The 24,993-nt window shown below is 40.7% G+C and overlaps 1 protein-coding gene across 3 annotated transcripts in view; it reads left to right on the top strand.

The window, feature by feature from the left end:
- The first annotated feature begins 768 nt into the window (after positions 1–768).
- The window catches only part of mideasb (mitotic deacetylase associated SANT domain protein b), a 39,255-nt gene continuing 15,030 nt past the window's right edge, over positions 769–24,993 (top strand). The window contains exons 1-7 of one of the 3 annotated variants that reach the window (XM_088087264.1): positions 769–1,104; positions 8,785–10,567; positions 14,872–15,144; positions 16,014–16,353; positions 16,874–16,940; positions 19,521–19,663; positions 20,658–20,761. In XM_088087264.1, coding sequence (XP_087943390.1) covers positions 9,011–10,567; positions 14,872–15,144; positions 16,014–16,353; positions 16,874–16,940; positions 19,521–19,663; positions 20,658–20,761 — 2,484 coding nt within the window. In that variant the 5' untranslated portion in view covers positions 769–1,104; positions 8,785–9,010. Of the gene's footprint in view, positions 1,105–3,685; positions 4,757–8,784; positions 10,568–14,871; positions 15,145–16,013; positions 16,354–16,873; positions 16,941–19,520; positions 19,664–20,657; positions 20,762–24,993 lie in introns of those variants that run through there. The other 2 variants (XM_088087263.1, XM_042500212.2) reach the window with 2 other exon arrangements.

Raw genomic sequence — 24,993 nt, 5'->3', positions numbered from 1 at the left:
GTTCTTGTTGAATCTAGGCGACTGCTATTACTGACTGGAAAGGATTATATTAGAGTGCAACAGACAGAATTTACTGTGGAGGCCCATTTTTACCAATGTGATAAAAAGATCCTTTAAGTCATTATACTGAGAAACAAAGGTACATTACAATTATACACACACATAACTGTCCATACCAGAGGTATGTATATACAGAGAGAAAATCAAATCAAATACTAACAAAAAAAGGTAATCAAAATCCAGAGTAATGTATCATCGACTTTTCCCAAAAATGTAATTAATTTTAAAAAAAGCCTGAGTTGTTTGTAGGATTTAAAAAGAGTCAACAGAGCACAGAGAGGGCTCCCTAACAACAACTTCCGGCTTCGTTTAAATCCCGTTAGGCAGTTAGACTGATCTTCTTTAGCTTTTTAAAGTCGGTTAGCATCTCATTATGGATTCAATATTTATTATAAAAAATATTCAATTAAATAGTTTGCGAGTAACAGTACTTTGTGGCATATCTTTTATTTAAATTATTAGTCTATATCTAATGTTTAGCTGGCAGTCGGTACATTTTGCGCATTCGCAATACGGTATATGTCAAATTAATGAATTAGATAACGATAGCGAATAAAAAACTACCCTTTTTTGTTGTTTTAACCGTTAATGTTTAGTATTTTTTACGAAAGTGCGACATTGTTTCCCCATTGTTCCGGTGTATCGGGGGTTTACTATCTTGTCTAATAAGTGGTCTTTTCCTAGATGCTGTTGAGCCGTTAAAGTAGCTACAGCAAATCAAAAACGGCACGCGCCCTCCACAACCGACATGATTGATCCAGCTCATCGATACTGCAGCTATTATACTAATGAGCAGTGAATTTACATTTATAATCGATGCAAGTTTCTCATCAAAGATTGTGAACGCGGGTAGACGGGCTGCAGTTATCGCGCGCTAGCTAAAAGTGGGAAGTGACGCTTTGTGGAGGAATCTGAAAAAATAAAAGTTTGAGCAGAAAGTCGTCGCTGTCGTTACATTGGCTAACAGTCAACTTCAGCTGCAGCAGGACACCGCCAGAAGCAGGGACATGAAGACGTGTGTGTCATGGAGGGACAGAGTTTAATGTAAGTACTGTAAGTCTATTAGCTTATGCATGACAGCTCCATGCTAGTTGTTTGTGATGTTACTCGCCACATTCATGTGTTGTTTGTTGCTAGCTGTGGGCGGAATATGGCTAACTTCAACTGACCTGATCCCCAAAATCCATCACACACGCTGGAGGAAAGTTCCAGATGAAAGACACGTGTGTCAGTGTGCCGTTTATAGCACATCACCTGTAGCTACAGTTTTTATTGTATATAGTTATTTTTGCTGTGTCATCAACATGATCAGCTCAGTATACTGGGATATGCCCAGTTTGACAGTCCTGGAAACCCATTTAAGTATTGATGAAGTGCAGTTTCACTGCGAGTTAACAGTAAAAAATATTTAATTTCTTCAACGTTAGGATGTCTGAAAATTTTTTGGGGGGATTATTTTTTCTATTGAATGAACAAAAAAGTGGGGGAAATACAGGATAGTGGTTTCTGGGGTTGCAGCTATTAATATCAAAGTACTGTCTTGTCTTTTTTTACTATACTGCCGGCAAAGGTGCTATATAAATACTGTGACATAGGGATGCACGGTATTTGATTTTTTTTTTTTTTTGCTAATATCCGATAAAAACAAACCATTTGGCTGATAATCGATACTAATTTATCCACTTTTATCCCCACCTAATTTTAGTGATCATGAAGTCTCTTTTGTGGTGAAATCAACATCTTATTATGACTCAACAGCAGATAAACTAAAATGCTCCAAAGTGTATATAATTTTCATTCGTAAGATTTCACAATACTATTAGTACTACTAATAGTAATACTATTCAGAAGTCATTCTGAAATAAGATAAAAATACTTAAATTTAGGGTTGATGTTTTGTACATGTTCTTTTTGTGAATGAATGAATGATTGAATAAATAAATAAATAAATAGTTTTGTGATACTGGCAGAAATCAGCCTTTTAGCCAAATCCGATATTTAATTTTAAAACCAATATCTGCCAATACCGATGATGTGCCGCTATTATTGTGCATCCCTGGCAGCAATGGAATACAATATTGATAACTCAGTCAACATTTTTATATAATAGGGATGAGGGGAAAATTAATACATTGCAATATTTTTGCATGGCAATATCATATCAATACAGGATACCAAGTATTGACTTTTTTACAATTATTTAAATTATTATTATTGCAATAAAATAACAAAATTAATTTGCTTTTTCAGTCGTCAAGATACATTTTGCTACAATTAAAATGACTGAAGTAAGATGAAAACTGACACTAAAAACAACTGTGGACGTAATTTGTAGTTGAAAAAAAGCTAATAAATCATAATATATATTAAAGCAACTCTCAGCATATCGCAAAATTATTTAATATTTAAAATCGCAATAATATTGTGTTGAGACTTAAGTATTTTGATATATTGTGGGACCTCTGGGGATTCCCACACAAACTAAATAATCACCTGAAACCAAAAATTGTTGGTGTTTTCCCAACCTTAGAATGAGCCACATATATAATCAGAGCGGGTCCTCTTCCACTAAGTCACCCACGCTGTTCTACAGAAGCCTAGAATGGACAAACACAGGGGCCATTCGCATTTTTGCGAATACTACTGTAGTTTTCCTACACACTTGGCACAGGGAGGTCTTTCAGTTGTTTTCAATCTGAAACCTGACCACTAGATGTCACTAACTCCTCCACATTAGACTTGTAATAACTTAATCCGTCAATACATGCCCATCAATATAATATGGATTTGACCGTCCAGCCCTTGTCTGGACTTTAAAAATTAGAAAATAAAGAAAAATATGCCTCAAAATGTCCTGCAGATTGCTTGTTTTGTGTGACCAAAAATCCAAAATTCAAACAAATTCACTTTACAATTATGGAAAAAAGTAGCAAATGTTTGCTTTCAGAGCTGCAAAAATCAACTATTTTACATTTTTTGCTTAAAAAAACACAAGTTGATTATTTTAAGTTGCTGAATAGATGACTGTCAGGTGACTCAGCCATGCAGCCAAGAGAAAAGGTTGTCATACACAAACACTCACACCACAATTCCCAGTGCAGTGACAGTGTCATCGGCGTCAGATATGTCAGTCTGACTCGACCGCTTGTAAACTGCATCTGTGAATGTTTTCAGGCTTTGCACGTTATTTTAAGGGTCAGAGAGAAGAGAGAGAGCCAGACTGCAGCCCTGCAGAGTCTGACTGGCACATGCCTGGTCATGTCCAGTGTCCTGATTTTACAACATTTCCGGACATCTTCTCATGTTTACAGCTCTTCCTGACAGCACACATTTTGCCTTGTCATTGTAGAAAAAGCACAAGTGTCATTAATAACAGCAACAATGGTTCGGTTTCAATTTCCCAGTAAGCCTTGGCAGTGTGTCACTGAGGCAGCATGCACAATAACGTGGAAACAGCTAAATGGAACTCAGCCATGATTCATCTTATGGTTTACACCTTCAGCTTCAGAATAAATGATCAATATTTGTTATTAGTTTTTTTTATTTAAGTATTTAAGAGCAAGCTTTATACAGATAGTTGTTTACCTTGTGGTGATCAGGGTCATTCATTTTATTTGTTTTACAATACTTTTTGGGCCAGGTTAAGGATTCACTAGGTATTATTTTATGCTGTACCTCACATGTTAAACACTAACAAAATACAGTTTCAGAATCAGAAATACTTAATTTTGATATATTACAGTTGCTCTGCTGTAAAGCATAGAGAATGTTACGTAGAAATAAAAATAAAAATAAGAGGTGTATCAGAAATCAGAAAATATGTGCATTATGCTACAATGTTTAAAACTAGTATGTTAATATCTGAATTATAAAAATGTCTATTATGCTGCCATGTACAACACAATATGTACATATACATACATTTATAACTATCCTAAGTGCTACTTTATGTCTTTGTATTTGCAATTTAACAGCATATTGAATTTTGATAATACATTTATATATATTTCAAAGTATCGGATATTTACTAAGACTGTAAATATCACATGCTTTAAGATTTTACTCAAGTAATAGTCTGATAGGCGAGTGAAAGTAAAACAGCCGGGTGCGTCCTCTCCCCTTCATCCCTACGGTCCTCCCATGTGCGTTGGAATTTCCCGCATGGAGTGAGAGGGATCTTGCTCCGTAAATTACGGCGCCTTGCGTGTCAGAGGAAAGCCTTATTTGGGCATGGAAGTGGGTGTGGCCATCGAGCTGGTGGTGGCTGTGGACGGGAGGTGGAGAGGAGGGGGGGGGATCACAAGACAAGCAGAGACACGGAGGGAGTTGATGTACAGCAAAAGGCCGCATTGCTAGCTTTTTTTCCCCCCGTGCAATCCTTGTGCAACAATGTGCAACACGCATCGGCGGGAGTGCACCCGCGTTTCTGCACATTAGCGCTCCGTTTCCGACCGGGAAGGACTCTGTTTACGCATCGGCCCCCCCACCTTTTTTTTCCTCTTGACTTTACAGCGAGGAGGGGGGAGAAGGGGAAAAAGTACCAGTGAGTGAGGTCAGCAGCATAGCATGAGTCAACCTTGGGGATGTATGCAGTCATCATCGCGGGTCTGTATGGCGCGGGCCTGCTGCCGCTGCTGGCCGCACAGAGCTGCGATCCTGCGGGGCTGAGCTGCCGCGAGTAGCAGCTTTCCTCACAGTAAGTATCGGGGCAGACAGGGCTGGTGTCGATGACTGTTGTTGTTGTTGTTGTGCTCGACTGTGCGTGTTATTGTCGCCACAGCTTGCTGACAAAGTTTTGTTTACCTCGCCGTCGATCTCGTGTCGGATGTTTTTAATGCCTCAATTTGCACAGAAACACGCAGGTGACGTATCATCGCTGTTGACAACTTCGATCCGGCGTATTTTGGCCGCCACACTTTTTATCATGCAGGTTGCATCGTCGGTTGCAATGGCATTAGTGAGTGGATAATCCGTTTTCTGCAACAAAGGGTTTCTCGTAAATAGCGCTGAGCTGGCTGGCCACAGAAAGTGATGTGGAGGGAGGAAGGGGGGCAGCAGGAAGAGTCATCTCGTGGAAGGACTCAGCGTGTTTTTCTTCTTATATTCTCCTTTATGTGTCGTCTCTTGCACGCTGCAGGGCCCAGCATGCACGCTGCTGTGTGTGCGAGCTGTGCCACAGATTTATATTAGGAAACAGCGATGGATTAGGGCGGCTAACGGTGCTTGACATGTATTTTAAGCCAATTTAACGTGTTACTTTGTTTATTTGGCTAGGCTTGTGTAAGGTTGCGTCACGATGACCTCGGATGTTAAATGCACAGAGAGTGCTCGCTCAGCATGGTTGTGTTTTTGCTCGTCCTGCAAGGAAATGTATTCATAGCACTGTGCAAACGTGTTTAGGCCACCCTAGATTTGCTGTTTTAGCAAAGTTGCATTAAAGATGTATTTATATCTCAGTCTCTTTATTAAGATACGAAGAATACAGAGAACATGAACAATCAATATTTAGCTTTGGACACGTCTTGAATGCAAATTGGTGGAACATCAGAATTTCAAATCTCATATTGTCTGCCCAAGAGAGTTCAAGACATGCTTTGTGGAAAGGGAGGTCACACTAAATACTTGCATTTCTAACCCTGTTGACGTTGTGGTATTCTGAAATTTTTTTTGAGCGTATTTCCTGTATGTTCTGGTTGTATTTTAGTAAAGAGAATGCTGAGAATTAAGTTTGTACGATTGTCATAACCTTGCTGAAATAAGTTTGAAGTGGCCTGAGACTTTTGCACAGTACTGTATGTGCATCTATTTCACAAAGGATGTTTTATAGGTTTTGACAACATTGCAAAAAGGCATGCGGCATTGCTCATGCACACCCACACACACGCACTGTTTGTTAGCCACATAGCATGGTCATTCAGCTTCCTCAGTCAGTGGTGCCCAGGGGCCAGTGCAGGATCTGAACAGCTGCAGCTATCTATTTTAAGAAGCGTGTGTTTTACTAGGCCACCAGAGTAAAGGGTGACAATTATCAGTCACTTCCTAGGTTGTCAGAGATGAATGTTGTAGAGATTCTGCTGTTATTAATCTTTTTTTGCATCCTGCAGATTAACCCTTTGAAACCCTGGATCGACATCACTTTTCTTGTGCTGCTTTCAGATGCCTTTCACAAGTATTTAAACCTTTGAACCCTGAGCAAATTGGTGCGATTTCTTGCAGAAACATAAGAGAAAAAACAATGAGTAACTTGGTAAGAGATGTTTCATAAATTGCAGGAAATAGGGCGATTTAGGAAAATATTTTTTAAAAGCTAGGGAATAATGTTAAGAGAAAAAAGAACAAAGCCGGGCGTATAACATTTCTGATTAACATAATTACACATTTAAAATTGTGTTACAAAATTATAATTTTCAAAGCACTTCATTCCAGGTCATTCAATTTTCTTCTTTTTTCCTTGTACTTTTTGCTCATTTTTTGGGCCGTTTCTTCTTTTGTTGCCTTCTTCCCATGTTTTTGAAAGAAATCAAACCAATAAGCTCAGGTTTCAAAGGGTTAAAGATAAAAAATAGTTTTCTGTTGCACAAGAGTGACACGATTTTTATCTCACCCAGATGGAGCAAGAATTGAAATTTTTAACAGAAACAGTCGGGATCTGTGTGCATCTTAGAATTTGGCAGGCTGCACCGTGTCAAAAAATCTGCTCCAAAACCTTGCTGTCAGATAATATATTTTTTTTGATAATCACCGTGGGTTGCCATGGCAATTGTCAAGATCCCCTATCGAAGCCTGCAAGGCCGTTTTGACTTTTCCCTCGCAGAGATGGTTTCATCATGACTCATGCATGCTCACTTTCAGTTGCCCTTCCTCTCTGAGTGTGCAGCCGCGGTTCAAAGGGCACGGATTCCCTTTTTTTTTGCATCTCATGAGTCACTCGGTTGTAAAAAGAGGTTTCTATCACATTTAACATGCTGTCTGTTCTGCAGTTTGGCGGGAAAGAGGGCTTCTGTTACAGGTCAGTTGAGCCAAGAGGGGATTTTTGTGTCAAGTTGTGGCCCTCATTTTTTTGTGCTATGGCTCGTTATGAAAGGGATACTTCACCAATTTTCTACCAGTTTTGTATCATAACCATGTGAGTAGTATGTGTAGTTTAACTGTGGGAAACTTTCCTCCAGTGCCCAGATATCACTCCTTCTCCTGTTGATCGAACATCAGGCTGTACTTCCACATTTTCGTATTGCCCGTCATCTGCCGCCACCAAGGACACACAGAGTATACAGCTGATCAAGAGGCACACCAGCCCCTCTCTATAGCTGCTTTTACACATAGATTGCTCTATAGAGCTGCAACAAAGTCCCTTCTGTGCACTGCACTTGTGTTTTTACACAGAACCAAACGATGGCGACATCATTCACCTCCAGTGTGTGATTATACACTGCATCATGGCATCCTGCAATCAATGTAGGCGTGGCGAGCGTGACATGTGACACAACAGTGTCGGCCACTAATGTGACTTAACGAATGCGTCAGTCAATAAAGAAATAACATGTCAATCACAATTATTTACCTTATCTTATCTAGCGGCTGATCTCGTCCTGTGCTTGGAGGTGAAAGAGCTCCCGAACCTCATTGTTTTAATTATTTGTGGACATTTCCAGCTGCTCTTCTTCTTTTTACTAGCCACTAATTGCTTTTTCTTTTTAAGTCTCCTGCAGTGTGCCGCACACAGAAATATGTTGTTAAAATGTAAGTAGTAAAATTTAAGCAGCGCTGAGCAAGCGCACACCAAGATTATGTTACCGAGTTGTATAAATTTTTTCGTAAATATGTTCTAACTCAGTGCTTAATTGTAATACGAGGTCCAGCCACCATTTTTTCACACGGACTAGTCCACATTATGTCACCCACCAGCGAGAGCGTAGCATTCTGGTTTAGTTAAGTTTGGTTTATTTAATTTATCAAAAGGACAATGTGCAATAACATTGTGGTTGCACCAGATTTAGCGAGATGTGAATTTTCATCCGTAGTTCTATAATTAACAGTCTGATATAAATACATACAGTTAATAAACAATACTCAAAAAGCTGATGCCCCACACAGCAAAGGAGAGTAGGCACACACAACAGCATGAAACACAACATGTTTCACACAATAACCACATCTTTAAAGTGACCACCTTACTTCTGCAAACAATATGCATTGCGCAATGCAGAAGTTGGCATGAAACGCATGACAACCACATTTAAAGTAGTTGTAGGTTTTCCACCTCTTGAGCAAAAACATCCTTTTGTTCTCTTTTCTCTGGTCACGTTGCACCAATTTGAAAGGTATTTGTGTCTTTCTACTGCAGAGATGACCTAGTTTTATGTGAGGATCTTCTTTATATCAATGAAATACTTCTTTAAACATAGCGCACTAATATCTTGTAATGACATTTCCAGGAATTATTGATTTCGCTTAGCATAGACAGGTCTGGTATACGTGTTGGCCTGCATGCAGGACCTTATCCCTCTGTCATGTGAGCTTAGTGAATAATGACACAGTTTAGAGCTACTCCTCCCCTCCTCTATTCTCACACCCGATACCTTTCAGTGGAGGTCTATTGTTGAAAAAGCAAACAGCAGGTTTTTACATGGCTGAGGCGGGGATGATAATGAGACCCCCCCCCTGTGGGGACCCCTTTAGTCTGATGGCTCAATGCTTGACCTCTCTCTCATTTTCTCTGTACAGGGTGTTGCCCATGAATGAGAAAAACACACGGACTTCTTCAGATCTGCTCACCCCAGGCCGCCGACCTCTGAGGGGGTCACGAAGGAGGGGAAAAGATTATCTCGGCTGACCTTACTGCTGATGTCAGTGTAGTTTCACAGCTTTATTTCGCTGATTTTTGGAGTGTGATCCAGTGGAGCATTTATAGCTGGTGTGGCTGAAGATACCCAACTGGCTCGGCTTATTCATGCCCGTCATGAGTGTACCAGCCCAGCAGAAAGCCAGCGCCAAAAGAACAGGCAAACGTATCACGTTTTTCAACGAACAAAGCATAGCAATGAAAGAGGGGTCTCAGCACCCTGAGGGGTCCTACTATGTCCCCGGTAGCACCGCCTCAGACCCCGGACAAAGTGAGGCGGCGAGTACCGTCACCTCTAATCCTGAGGCTCCTCACATGTACCTGAACTCTGTCATCTTCAGCCCAGATAAGGGCGACCAGAGCCGGGGTCATTATCAGCAGACTGTGCCGATGAAATGGGCTCATCAGGAGCCCAGTCAGCAGCAGCCGTCTCTGTCCCAGCAGCAGAGAGCCGCCACCTGGAATACCATGAGTAACTGGGGACAAAACTTTGCTAATTACATCGGAGGAGTAACAGACTCAAGGACGCAGAATGCATTTGTGAAGTCGATGCACGAAGCTGCAAGCTTACAGGTGCATCAGCAGCCCGCTAACAGAGCTGCAGAGAAGCAGCCTCTGGGGCCCACAGTTGAGGCATACAGGGATGCTGTTAAAGCTCGGGGGCTGGATTGGGAACAGCAGCAGCAACAGCAATCCCAGGCTTTCCAGGAGACCTTGAAACCTGGAGCGCTAAACACCCAACAGCACAGCACATCCCACCCAGGAGGGAGCTCCGTCTTGCAGCCGTTCCAGTTGGCTTTTGGACAGCCCAAGCAGCACCTGCCGGCTTACTACCAGACCTTTCAAGGCAACAGGACAACCCTCCCGAACCCCCCCAACTATTCAACACAAGCCAAACCCGCTCACCAGTTGCAGCAGCTGCAGAAGCAAGAGCAAATACAGCGCCAGCAACAGCAACAGCAACATCACATAATCCAGCAGCAAATTCAGCAGCAGCACCATCAACAAATGCAGCAGCAACAGATCATTCAGCATCAACAGCACGTACAGCAACAGCTCCAGCAGCAGCAGCAGCAGCAGCAGCAGCAGCAGCAGCAACAAATACAGCACGAGCAGCAGCAACAAAAGATACAACAGCTCCAGATTCAGCAGCAAATGCAACATCAGCAGTTGCAACAACAAAACCCTCATGTGCTTGACTATTACCCCGGCGCACAAAATGCGCACCCTCACCCGCACCCACAGCCCGTGGTGGTACACTCCCAGGAGTCCTCTGCTCCGGCTCCCCCAAAAATCCAGGAACCAATTATCCAAGACATCACCCCAGAACCCCAGCAGCCATCAGATCCGCTGCCGCTGCCGCCCCCTCTCCAGTCTGAGCCCCAGTCCCAACAACAGACACAGTCCCAAACGCAGCTCCGCAGGTCACGGCGGCTCTCGAAGGAAGGCGGGGCACCATCAGAGAACCCTTTTCTCTCTGCCTCTGCAGATCAGGCTGCCCCGGGGCCGCAGGGCTCCCAGAACGGGGCCCGTGACATCCAGGCAGCCCCGACGGGCGTTATTCAGAGCACGCGGAGGAAACGCAGGGTGTCCCAGGAGGTCAACCTGGAGACCCTCGCTCAGAAGGCCTCGGAAATGGAGTCTCTGCCATCACACGTTGTAAAGGTAAGTTGCTGAAATTTGATTCATAATGTTTGATCCTTTTTCTTTCTCTGTTTTCCATGTTCCTTTACGGTCTCATGTGTTCTTCAGCTCTTTCTTCTCCCGTTAAATAACCTTTAACAGAAAAGGACTGAGTGTTCTTCTGAATCCAGGGTTCCCCGTAGATCCTTAAAAAGTCTTAAAAGACATTGAATTGAAATGGCCTTAATTGTCACTGTATTGACTTAAATTAATTTCTCAGCAGTCTTAAAAATGCTCAGATATGGGAAGTAGGATTTTACGACTGTTTTTTCAGACATTGCCTTGTAAAATCTCAAAATAATTAGTAACATCTATTTATTTATTTAAGTGTATAATCATTTTGAATTAGTTTGATTATTCCAATTCTTTTTATTGATTTTTCAGTGATTTTAACAGTCAACATCTTTTTTTATGTTAAATAATTGAATAAATACCTTTTCTTGAACTTGATGGCAAACTAAGCACTGAACACAAAACTTTCCAGAAATGCCAGATATTTCATTTCTTTTGGTAAAATAAATAGATTTTTGTATGATAATGTAATTTATAATCTATTTTTTTAAGAGACAGTGTACATTAATCCACATTAAAACAAATGTTAATGCACCTGAGTTATTTGGGGAGCTAGTTCTCATTGGTAGTCCCCTGATGTTAATTGGCATCCTAAAATAATTGAAAAAATACAATATGAAGATGCAATATGGACAGTGGTTAAGACAAACAAGATTAAGGTAAAAAGGAACATAATATGGTTAAACGTGAACAAGTTAAGGATAAACAACAACACATTTTGACAATATGAGCAGATAAAAAAAAATCCAAATAGCAGATGATGCAGGTAATGAGTTCAAATTAGCCTAGAATCAATGCTGACATTGTTTGTTCTTAATAAACAATTTCTCAACATAATATGCTCATTGTCTTCCATGTGTTGCACTCTAAAAAGAGTTTTGAACATTTGTAAAACTGGTCTTAAAATTAAATCCAAGTCGCATTAAAAAAAAAAGTTTTAAAATGTACCTCGCCTTTATCTGCAGGAAACCTGGAATCCCTGTGATTGCCTTTCACCTTATATCTAAACTCATCACTGCAAGCTTGAAAAGCCTTAATTGCAAATATCTCGGCGAGAGCTAAAAATCTAGTGTTATCTCTGGGTATAATTGCAGTGGGACTCTTAACTCCCCAAACAAGAGCAGGAACTGGAACAAACGGCCCAAAGTAACTGCCAGGAAAACTGTGCCAAAACTTGTGTTGTTTGTGATTAACATGTTGCTGGAAGAGATGCCGAGTGTAATCAACGCCCAGCCGAGTTTACACCACAGAACAGGGCCGCTCAGCTCTGCCTTGTGGGGAAAATCTGTAGCTAAAACAAGACGTTGCATTGTGAATAGTGTCACGAGGTAAATATATACTTCACAAATATGTGCTTTTCAGCTCACAGTCATTGAATCAATGAACAAACCTGATGAAACAGCCCTGGCCGTACCACGTGAAGTCAGACACTTATCTGTGTTTGTGTGCTGAAAGTCTTGATTGTGCAACAAGTTCTTGTTGCCAAACAGCTCTGAGTCAGTATGTCTGTAGTTCAGCATGGCGGTGCCCTGGATTCGCCTCACAGGGTGGCTGATCATACAGACAGTGTGTTTGGTTACATGCCTGCACACCTCCCCCCATCCCATCAAAGGAGAGAAACTCCAGCCTGGCCTCGACTGCCCTCCCCCCTCCATACAGGGAGGGGTGCAGGGTTGCCCTGCCTGCAGTGCTCAGCAGAATATCTCCCCACCGCTCTCTGGTGTAGGGGCTGGAGTTTTCCACCAGCAACAACGAGATCCAGCGCAGCCACACTGCTGCATGCCTCCCTGCCCATGAAGATGCAGCGTGCAGTGACAACGTGCATCTGTTCTCGATGATTTGGTGGTTTCGAGGGCTTTGAAGTTGCTTCAGAGTTGCTCTAAAGCACACAGGCTGCTCATGCCCACTCATTATGGGTTTTCAAAGAAAAAAATGTGGAGAATGCTTACGGGGACGGTTCCTTTGACTAGTTTCTCAAGTGAATGTGTGAATTAAAGGGATAGTTTCAGTTTTTTTAAAGGGGGGTTGAATGAGGTACATATCCATAATTGGTGTATTACATACAGTTGATGACAGTCGGGACGCCCCCAGTTTGAAGAAGCAGGCAGGAGTCAGACACAGGAGCTAAGCAGTGTACTGCTATGAATGGGGGTCAGCAACAAACCCCATTTTAGCTACCTAAAAAAGTCTTTGGCTTAACCCATCTCAGAATCAGGCCAGTCGAATTGGATTTTAGTGGGCAATACCAATGTTTGATGATTCATTTGTTTTCCATACAAAGTTTTAAAGATTGCAGGGGTCTCAGCAGATCTTCAGTGTGACAACGGCATTCGTATAATAATAGTAAATCATAGTAAACAAGCCAATGGCGCTAATGACGGGTCATAAATGCACAATAACATTTTTTGCCGCAAGTTTCTTTCTCTACCTCTGTCCTGCTGCCTGCATGTCTGCAGCTGCAAAGAATAGTATGAATTTCAAACAAAGTGCTTGATGCACAAGGAGACTAAAATCGATTGATTTTACAAGCCATGAATGGCTTCCATGACCGACACCCCCTTGTGTCACTGGCTGACTTTGGTGAATCCAAACTAACCCGTTTAAAAGCTGAAGTCACACAATAATACAAACAAGTTCACTGATCGCTTCAGTGGTAGAACAGCAGCTCCTGTGTTCAGCGATGTTAAATCATTGTTTTTGTTAATGGAGTCTGGCTTTGAAGAGAACGATACAAAGATGTCTTTTTTTCCTTTAGAAATCACGTTCTGACATTAAGGTAAAGCAGTGAAAATACTCTAATCCAAGACAGATTTTTTAAAACTTTATCTTCGTTCTTTTTTCTTATTGTTCACTGTGTTTGGTCTCTGTTGCTTTGGAATACACCTAATGTTCGTTTAATGCTGCATTGATCTCTCTGCTTATGCTTCATTTGAGTATTGACATAATTTTCTCTTTGATTTGTGTTTTTGTGTGAGGTAATGAGCAAGGTTTCAGTGTTCCTCATTAACTGTATTGATTATAATTTGGCAGCCTGCCCAGGTGAATTAACAGCCACCCAACCACCTTAGTCATTTTTAAAAAAGATTTATTGTGCTGTTGTGTGCTAAGATGGAAAGCTAAGCTCCTATTACTTAATCAAAGGGACAGTTCGCCACCATATTAAAATTACAGATATTTTCCTTTTTTACCTGTAGTGCTCTTTATCATTCTGGATTGTTTTGGTGTGAGCTGCAGTGTGTTGGAGATAGCGGCCATAGAGATGTCTGACTCTCAAAACAGTCTCTTTTCAGAAATAATGACCCTGTTACTCAAGATAATCCACAGACCTTGTTGTTTGAAGTTACATGTAGGAACTATTTTCTTTCTACCACACTGCACCCGCCAACCGTGTCACTGTTCAAAGGGAAGCATGCATCTACTGCTAGCTCACCTAGCACCACTGAGGCAACTAATGTTTCGAATCAGCCCAGGAGGACGCCATTATTGTTTGCATGTCCGCTGTCACGAGCACGAGCCACTCGTCCATGCCGTCTTTTTGCACAACGATACGTATGGCGGGTGTGGTTTTGGTAGAAAGAAAAAGGATACTAGTGAAACTTCTCCTAACATGGTCTGAGGATTATCTTATCTTATCTCTAATAATCAGGTCATGGTTTCTGGAAAGAGACGTTGCTGTTGAGTTTTGGGTACTTTGAGCACCACAAGCTGAGTGCCATCTAGCTCCATTATATAGGAGAGAAGGCAGACATCTCTACGGCCGATATCTCCAACACTCTGCAGCTCACGTTAAAAAAAAAAAAAACGAATCTAGACTGATAACTCACAGGTAAGAGGAAAAATATGTGATTTTCAGTTTTCGGGCGAACTGTGCCTTTATGTTGTAAGTTTCTTGCAACTGTCACAGAACTTGATTTTACTAGTTCATGTATTTGAAAATGAGTCACTCGAAAGTCTTTATATGATCAGCTTGAGAGCTGCGGTTTCACACGTTTCAACAGGGGTCTGAACAGTGAGCATTCTTAATAACAATTTCTGTTGTTAAATTGTCTGTGCCCTCACTTATTATAATTAATTGAAACTTACTATTTCATCTCGAGTTGACTGTCTACAATTCTGCAAAATTTGCAATCTGCAAGCAATAACTTGCATATGCTCTTGATGTTGAAATCAGTGTATAAACAGCATCATAACACCTCATCCTCTGTGTTTATCAGGAGCCCCACAGGCCGTGGAGTCCCACTGAATCAGAGGGCCTGAACGCCAAGCGGCATCGAGATGACAGCCTCCTTCCGCTTGTCATCCCCGTGTCTGTTCCAGTGCGGCGGCAGGAGCCCTCCTCTCCCGACAGAGACGACGCTGCCCTGACCTCCAGCTGGCACTCCAGGCCTTCAAACCCCCAGGACCTCGGCCGTGCTGACCACAAGCCCTCGGTCATCGTCACCCGGAGACGCTCACTCAGGAACTCCTTGTCAGAGAGCTCAGAGCAGGCGAGCAAATTTGATATTTGATTCTTTGATGTTTATTTTATTTTTTGCAGTTGGTAAACTCTGATAAATTTTTTGTATTGGCGCATTTTAATACTTATGCATGCAATGTTTGTGTAACTGTAAGAATTGATTTTCAAGGAGTGGGGAGGTAGCAGGGTGGTGCTCCACTGTCTTCAGTCTGTCAGACTCCATCTATTAAGTCCTTGCGTTTGTGCCACATCATCCTGCCGACACACACTCCCTTCCCCCCACCGTACTGCATGTCTCCCCTGCCCCCATTTCAGTCCTCCACACTTTTCTCCCTTTTCCTGTTCATTTGGGTTGGGGGGTTTGGTGAACTGGTTGTTATGTCCCAGATCAGGCAGATTATCAGGGTTTAGCACTGACATACTGTACATTATGTACCATACAGCTGAGGGTCGGTTTGCCTTGTTCTTTCTCTTTTATTCTCAGGATAAAAGCACAAAACACCAGAAGTATGAGATGCATATTCTTTAGGGATGTCAATGGTTGTTTGGATAACTGTTGAGAAAAGGGTTGGGCGATGTGGGCTGAAAATTAAATTGCAATATTTTTAGGTTATATCTTGATAGATATTTGGATATCTGTATCTCCTCAAAAGCACTTCATTACTGCTAGAACTGAGAGACAGAATCGATTGTTACAATTTTTTTAACCATATTTTCTCTTTGATGTAAGGAATGACTATTGGTACTTTGAAAAAATATCAACACAATTACATTTTTGGTCAATTAGTAATGAGCATGCATATCTGTTGTTGAGTTTTTGTGTTCTTTCATGAAATAAGAAATGATGTATCACCATACACTGTTACAAATCTGCCTCTTAAAGTCATTTTTCTTCACCAGAATGGAGGAACCGAAGGGGAGAAAGACGATGACGGCAAAAAGTCCAAACGGCGTCCTCGGCCCGAGCCTCTTTTCATCCCACCGCCCAAACCTGGCTTATTCATCGCCCCTCCCGTCTACTCCAGCATCACACCCTACCAGAGCCACCTACGTTCCCCTGTCCGCCTCGCCGAAAACCCCCTCTCCATTCCCCCTTACACACCTCCTCCAATCCTCAGCCCCGTCCGCGAGGGCTCCGGCCTGTACTTCTCCACTTTCCTGTCGTCTGCTGCAGCCAGCAGTCAGGGCCTGCCGCCTCCTGCAACACCCAAATCAGCAACACGCAGCCTGTTGCGCTCCAGTAAGTAAAAATCCCTGAATTATCCATAAATACTAGAACACTGATACTCAGCCTGCTTTGCTTTGGGGCCATTTATACATATTTATAGATTTATACAGCGCCTTTCAAGAAACCCAAGGATGAAGATTTTAGGACATTCAGGGCCTAGCTAGGACCTCTGTCTTGGAGTGCTGGGTATCCTCAACTAGCTATTTTTGATAAAGAAGCTCTTTTTTGATACTGTTGTATCCATTTTGACATATTATGTATACTAAAAGTACAAAAACAATTCCCTGTGTGAATCACTTTATTTTTATTGTGAAATAAAAATGGTTGTGAGGCCACCTGGGACCCTTTTAGGGACTAGATTTGACCTGCGGGCTGTAAGTTGAGTATTGCTTTACTAACATTAAGCCTGCATTTGATTTGTTTTTAACCTTATTTTGTAACTTTTAGTACAGGAATTAGAATTAAACTCCTGTGATTACAGCAAAAACTTCTCCGGTAACTTACTGAGTGGACTTTGTCTCTGCTCTTTCAGACAGCTGCGACATCACACCACCCGTTCTATCTGCTATGAGCGAGGCCACTCCAGTCAGCATAGAGCCGTGAGTATTTCCCAAATCATCTTCTTCCACTGTGGAAAAGGTTTGGGGTTTGGGGATGGAGGATTTGTGTCCTTTTTGGAGAAATTTTATTTGCACTCAAAGCAGAGTATGCATTACTATAGCTGGAGTAGTAGTCCTGCAATCAATTATTCAAACCGTAACACTCGACTGAATCATGTAATGTCTTGAAAGAGAGCAGAGACTTCTTGAAACTCATCCTTTAAGGCGGACCGCCTCTCCGCCTCTCCGCCACTGTTACCACTGGAATCTTTTGCCCTGTCATCCGCTGCTAGCATTAGTGGGAGCAATCAGCCTCTGATCTAACTGTGCAGTCTAATGTCTCTCCCTCAATTAATGTGCATCCTGTCATAACAGCTCCATATTAATTGTCAAGTGAAAGCCTTTTGAAAACTAATGGCTCTCTGCTCTTTAATGCACAGAGAATATAGTTAATTTATATATAAATATCCAGAGTTTGTGGCTTTTGTTGACATTAATGTTGCAGACTAAGTCCTGGTTCATTTAGGGGCACCCGTGGTTACCGTGGTAACAGCAAGTGCAATTTTAATATGACAGCAAACATTTCATTGTGCAGTTACTTTGTGAGAAATACAACAGAAAAGCAGCTGTATCTGTTTCCAGCCAAACAGACTCTCATTGTTTTAAGGAACTAGGAAGTCGGTCAGTAATAACTGCAACTTCAGTTGCGAAATAGTACACAGTCAAAAATGCTTATCTTTGTTTTGATGCATTTTTGATGATACTATGTTTTTACTGCGGCTGCTTCACAATAACTAAATAACACTTAATGTGGCGCAGCGGCTGAAGGTTGTTCTGTTTGCATTAGCAATGACTTAATACAGCTTATTACACTATGTTAACAGAGTAAACAGTGGGTCTGATATCAATGGGATATTACGTGCTATTAGATAACGTGCTGCTGTGAATCCCTCATGCTTGCGTGGGCAGACAATTTGACAATAACAACAAAACGACTGTACAGGGAGGTAATAACTGAATGTAAATACACAGATGGCTTTTGCAGAGAAAATACTGTCCATAAATAGTATCAAAATGGATCGACGACATGCAATGATACGCTGTCACTAATTACTGTCCATCCCCTCCTAAGCGGCGCTCAAACATTATTCCAAATTAGTCTGCACCGAGTTTGAAAGAGAGACTGAGTAAGTAAGACATGTATAAAGAAGAGAAACCACTGAAAGGTTTCCAAAGACCTCTGTTCATGCTGTTGTCTAGTGTTTACTTGTTCTCCTTCCTGTTGGTGACGTTGCACGGACACAGCAACAAAACAACCTACGCGCGCACACACACACACACACACACACACACACAAATGACAGAAAGGTAGACTCGGGTGCTGGAATGCTGTGTTTACTGGCAGTGGGAATAAAGCCTATCGCCCATATTTAGCGGGTTTACCACTGTGCGTCACTTGACGAGTTTGTATAGTTCGTATAACACCGCAAATATAAGGGCTTTTATCATCGTCAGGTTCAGTCACTATTGTGTATTGAATCATGATTTTTACTTTAATTAGTGTAATGCAGTATATCAACGATGCATGTAAACAACTTACACCAAACAAGACCTTCAGCAGAACAACAGCCAAATTACTTCATGAATGTAAACACAGCCTCTGATAGCTTGGATGTTTATGAAAAGTAGAGCACCAGAGAAAGAGAAGTCTGACACTGAGACTCCATTTAGTTTAACCCTTCAGCTACTAGTCAAGGATTCTTTTTGGAGTCGCATCCACAGTGAGGTGTAGTTTACGGGGGTGCATTGTGCAAGCCGTTCCCCCCTCCGACTGGTGCCAGCTGCTCAGCAGTTAGTCAGAGACGAGCCATCGAGGCTTCCCATAAATCATGCTCTCAGCTGGGCCTGGTGGACTCCCAAACACACCAGCGCCTTCGCAGTTCAACTTGTAGCAGCCCACCTTCCCTGGGGGAGGCTGCCAGAATACACACACTCAGCTGGAAATACTGCAGGCCCACTGGAAATGCCGGGGAGGGCGGACGCATGCTGGAACAGGATTGACTGTTATTGTAGCACAGCATGATTTTTACAACCGTAGCACAGAGGTATCTGTTTGTAAACCTACAGAGATGCACGCTTTTGTTGGCTTATGAGTCTTTCTTCCTGCTTGACCTTCGCCCCAAATCACAATGAGGATCCATTTAGTTTCTCTTCAGGGATTTCAAGAAGTGCACTCTGTTTTAGAATACAGCTTTTGAAAGGGATTTGCATTTTATTCATTATGCTGAGAGGACAAAAGAGAGCTGTGTAACAAGCTGGAGTCCAAAAATTGCAGCGCTCAGAGCCCTGAGTGCCTCAACAATTTTCCTGCAGCTATTTTAAGATCACTGCAGAAAAAAAAGCCGAGAAATCAAAATGTTATCTCAGAAATAAAACAATTCTTAACTCTTAAAAGAAACCAGATATTGATACATGGCAACTGAAATATGTAAGAGTGAATAAATACCTCAACAGCAGAGGATGAATTACGAATGGCTCAAATTCAAAACCTTGTTGCTCACACACATGTCCTGTTCTCAGACGGATAAATATTGGGTCGCGGTACCAGGCGGAGGTGCCAGAGCTGAGGCAGTGGTCAGCTGTTGAGCTGGATCATCATCGAGCAGAGCTGGTCTGGGCTCCACTCAGCGAACTAGAGGACAAACCTGAATTCCAGCAGAAAGGTAAGAAAAGTACCAATATTTCACAGTTGTTACATCACCTAAAACTGAAAATAGAAACTCTGGCACACAGATTGTTTGTGCACAATCTTTGGACCGAAACGTAAAGAAGTTAACAAACAAATTCCTAATATTTTAGTGTAAAGCTGATCATATGTTTCTAGAATTAATTTATTTATCTTGTTGTATATACATCACCAGGAAAAAACTTTAACTTTCCTTCTTTTTTTTTTGTAAAACTTCAAATGTTTTTTTAAGTGTCAGACTGACATTACACTGTCATTTCTTTGTTTGTGAAATACAGAGGCAACTTTCTGCTGTTGTCATTTTGAACACAGTGTGTTTAATGATTCATAGTCAAGCTGTTGCAAATTAGGAAGTCCCCAGTGGCAAATCATTTCTTAATTGTTCCTGTATTACATTTGGATACGTGTATATTCAGTGAGAAGATGCAGGCAATTGTAACTCTGGGTATATGAAGCAATTTAATGTGGTAAAGTAGACTTAATTGTGACTGTGGGGAAGTTTGTTTTCAATTTGGAGCGCTGGCGCTGATACTACGTAATTAACAATTAAATAAATAAATAAAACTACATGCTAAAAACCGTTTCATATTTTAATCAGTTATATTATAAGTACAGGCTTCTGAATACACTACCTTGATATCAAGGTATTATGGAGTTGACAAAGTATTCACATAATGAGATTTTTGATTAATAATTTTCAGTTATGTGTATATAATGACCAAGTGGGTAAAGGCACATAATAGGAAAGTCTGTTAAGTTCAGGAAATTACATTGTTTTACTGTAATGCAGCCCCCAAAACTAGGAGAAGACAACAATATCAAAATATATGAAATTTAAGATGATATATAGAAACATATCACAGTATTGATATTTTATCAATACATTTTCTGGCCCTACTTACAAAAAAGTGGTCACGATGGTGTGCAAAATAATAACAATTAAAAGAGTTTTTTTTCGGTGTGTCTTTTAGTGGAGGACCTCATGCACATGGCCTGCTCCAGTGTTTTGTGTGGAGGAGGCACCAACCAGGAGTTAGCCCACCATTGTCTGTACGAGTGCAAAGGAGACATTATGGTAAGCACGACAGAATAATCCACAGTAATAAGGCAGGATTTCCACGATTAATAGAAAAATGACAGATCAGTTAGGTTCTAACCTAAACATGCACGTCAACCTGTTTTTGCCTTAAAGGTTGCATTGAAATATGAAAAGTTCAAAACCTGCATTCCTATTAAAACACTGAGTGTCACACAGAATATTTTAAACAAATTTTAGGGATCCATCATTTCAAAAAACGCTCTTAAAGGCCCTGAAAACTTAATTTCTCTGAGTAATAGGATCTTGCAGAAACACAGTATTTTCTGCCAAAGTTGCAACAATTTTATTTTTTCTTGAGTGAAATATCTATATCTGTGTCTGTGTATCTGTACTCCTCTCGCTGTTTGAAGTGAGCAGGGCTCAGTGAAGGGTTAAAAGATAATGTTGCATACTCATTAATCAGGATTTAGAAACATGAATTGTTTTGTTCGTTGTGAATCAGTCACATAACTGATGAAAGCAGACTCATTCTGTTTTTGAATGGTAAAATGCTGAATGCATAATATAAAAAGATGGTTTATGTTGTTATTATTATGTCATGTATAGAAAATTACTAGTATTCAGGCACTTTAAAGAATTTCTAAAAAATTAGAATGGATTATAGTTGTTTTTAGAAAGTAGTGGATTCATTTTAGTCATGAATAATTTTAGAATTGAACAAGGAATAATTCTTTCAAAAGCCTTAACATTCCTGTCTTGAATGAAAGAAAATGTAAAGCCTTTTGCACAGTCTACACATGATTAGACTCATATTTTCCATGGTAGTATTAATATAAATGATGTACAGTCTTTGTGCAAAGGAGCAGATTACAGCAAGTTATTAAAGCTAATATGCACTTAAATTAACTGGGTTATTAATAACCTGATTTCTCCTCAAGGTTTCTCCTCAAGTGAAGGAGAAGCTTGATTTCCTTAATGGGATTAATAAAATCTTAGCTTTTGTTCTGATTGCGTGGGCTTTCAAACCTTTTACTGACAGGGTTTTCAGATACAAGAGCTCCAAGATAGACGTGTTGTGACAGCAAATGATCAGCGTTCATAAAGTTCCTCCTCGTATCCAAAATAATTAAATCCAAAGCCCAAGCAGGAGAAAAACATGTCAAAGTGTAGCTTCATATCTCATTACTGAAAATATGTCAGTCTCTACAGGCAGGAGTGTAAAAATCGAATTACTGACTAGCTGCATGTAAACATGAGGTTTAAAAGTATTCAGATTGTTGCACGTGTCCCCCGTCCTCCTGCTTTAACTTGATATCTTCCACTAACCTGGTTCCTCACGTGCATGTAATGAAGTGATTGAATGCCTTTATGAGATCTGTCAGGGATTAGTGAGCAGAACTGACTGATCTGTTGAGTTTCAGTTTCTTCTGTACTGAAAGTGGTGTGGTGGCCTGAGATGACTGAGACACTGAAACAGTTTGGTTAGTAAACCAGAGGCACGGAGTAATGGCACCATGTAGAGCAGAAGAGATACGCACGCTGTTAGTGAGGTGACAACATGGTTAACTGTAGAACCACGTGCCACATTTCCACTGCGTGGTACGACACCACTTCTTCTAAGCGAGCTAAGCTGAGCTAAGATTGGGATGTGGAGTTAAAATGCTGCAGACCTGTTAACATCATCATGATGTATTTATAATGTAATTTATATCTGAAATGATTTATGTACTTACCTTTTAAACCCTAGACTATGTATGACCCCGCTGATAAAAAAAAAAAAAATTAAATGCTGCAGACCACTGATTGGTCAGAGAAAGTCGTCACTAACATGACATGGAACAACGTGCACAAACCAAAAACCCGCGATTTTTAAATAGCTGAGCAGCCATCAATAGCAGCCGCATTTTTTCTTTTTTCTTTTTTAAATTTGCTTGACCCAGATCTTTGAAAAATGGCAGCCCACAAAACCACGCCGTGGTCAGTTGATGAAGTGCAGATGTTCCTCTGTTTGGTTTCCAATGAGAGAGCGAGTGTCGTCTCATGGCAGTTCCACAGCGTGTTATTATCGCCGTCGGCTCAGAATCCCACCCACACTATCTGCAGTGGAAAAATAAATTGTGAAATGGACTTGGTACCAAAAGTGGGTCGAGTCAGGGCGCCCAGAAAGTCAGTTGGTAGAGCGGGCGCCCCATGTACAGAGGCTGTGTCCTCGCTGCAGCGGCCACGGGTTCGATTCCAGCCCTTTGCTGCATGTCGTCCCCCCCCTCTCTCCCCCTTTAATGCTATAGCTGACCTATCTCTAATAAAGGCAGGAGCTAAAAAAATAAAATAAATATATATGTAAAAAAAGTGAGTCAAGCTGAACCATGCATTGGAAATGAGGCATTATAGTCATTTAATCAATACACAAAAAAATAATCTGAACTATTTAGATAACTGATTTATAATTTAAGTCATTTTTCAAGCAGTGATGCCAAAAACTTGCTTTTCATAGCTGCTCTAATTTGTCTTTGGGTTTGAGGAAAAGCAGTGAAAATATTACAGACAAGTACCTCAAACAGACCCACTTCAAAAACTCAAAACTAACTCTTCCAGATAGTATTATTATTATTATTATTATTATTATTATTATTATTATTATTATTATTATTATTATTGTTATTGTTATCAGCACACGCTTCTTCAACATATGTCACTGCTTTTTGCTGTCAGCTGAGTGGCCGTTTGAAAATCCTGAAAAAAAGGAGAGTGCACTCGACCCACCCTTCATTATTTTACGTGCATGCACAAATATGTTAGCTGAACTTTAAAGCAACTTGAGCAACAAGACAGAACGTCTTAGTCATGAAAATGCCAGAGAAAAGTCAAGATAATCATAAATGTTTACGAGCTTGCAATCATGGTGTCACCGATAGCTCACACGGACGCTCCACCTTCACTGCAGCAATGATGCATCCCGTGTCTCACACCTATTGCATCACAGTCAGAGTCAGCCACTAATTACATCACAGCTCATCAGCGGGGCGAGTGCAGCTTGCTGTGCAGATATCCACCGTCCATCCTTGACCTCCTTATAAATCAGCTATTTCAAGCATGTTGTCATGCTCAAATAAAACACACCTTATGATAATAAATATGCCGTGCTGCTCGTTACATTTAACAAAGAAGAAGGACAACTGCTCTGTACTGTTTGCGGTAATGAGGCCAAATAGCAGTCGCTGTTGAACGTTACGAGGCAGCATCTCGAGTGGCTCTTTCCTGTTCATGTCACCCCCATTGAAATACAAACTGTATCCAGTCATATCCATTATAATTTAAGAGACACAGAGAGATACTGTGAAAATAGAAAGGAAAATGAAAGCTCAGCCTGTCAGAATAGCTTTGCGGCATAATTAAAAGTTATTATAATGATACTAATTACAGCTTCAGCTAACTTCATAATTAAGTATGATATGGCTCATAAGCCATCTGCCAGTTATTTTATTGATTCATTAATTCATTTTCTGGTGATTAAAACTGTAAAAGAATGCCCGTCTCAATTTCCTAGTGCACAAAAGATGACTTCAAATATATGTTTTATAACCAGCAGTGAAAAACCCAAAGACATTGAATTTATTATAATGTTAAGACAAATAAAAAGAGCAAATTATCACATTTGAGATGCTGGAACTGTTTTGTTTTTTTGCTCTGAAAATGACTTCAGCTCTTGAAAATTTATCTGAATACTTGATTAATTTTCTGTTGATCATTTAATTGATTTATCTTTGCTGCTCTAATGATACTACTACTACTTACTAATGATAATCACAATAATAATTACACTTTATTTTATTTAATCTTTATTTAATCAGGCAGTCTCATTGAGATTCAGACCTCTTTTTCAATAGAGACCTGAGAACAAGAAATGTTCACAAGCACACAATCGGCAAGACAAAAACAAAACAGAAGTAACACGATTACACAATAAGTATCACATTAATGATTTACAAGAATCGTGAAAAAACATCAGATATTAAAGCCTTAAAAATAAACTTAAGTGTGAGGGCAATTTGAAGTTTATTCAATTTCCGTTTCCATTTATTACATTCCAGAGTACCTCAAAGCAATTCTGCCAACATTATGTGTGAATGAGGGATAAAAAAGATTAAGTAGGAACTGCGTACTGAAGTTATGAGACTTTCTAAGCAAATCTTACAAAGAGCTTTACAACTTAAAGCCAAAGAGCAATGTCAAGCAACATTGGAGCAAAATTACAAAATGCTTTTGCA

This window comes from Plectropomus leopardus, chromosome 14, assembly GCF_026936395.1.
Source record: "Plectropomus leopardus strain MGB_pleo_1.0 chromosome 14, ASM2693639v1, whole genome shotgun sequence".
Lineage (NCBI taxonomy): Eukaryota > Metazoa > Chordata > Actinopteri > Perciformes > Serranidae > Plectropomus > Plectropomus leopardus.
The sequence above is the reverse complement of the archived record's forward strand: the minus strand, read 5'-3'. Positions and strand labels throughout refer to the sequence as shown.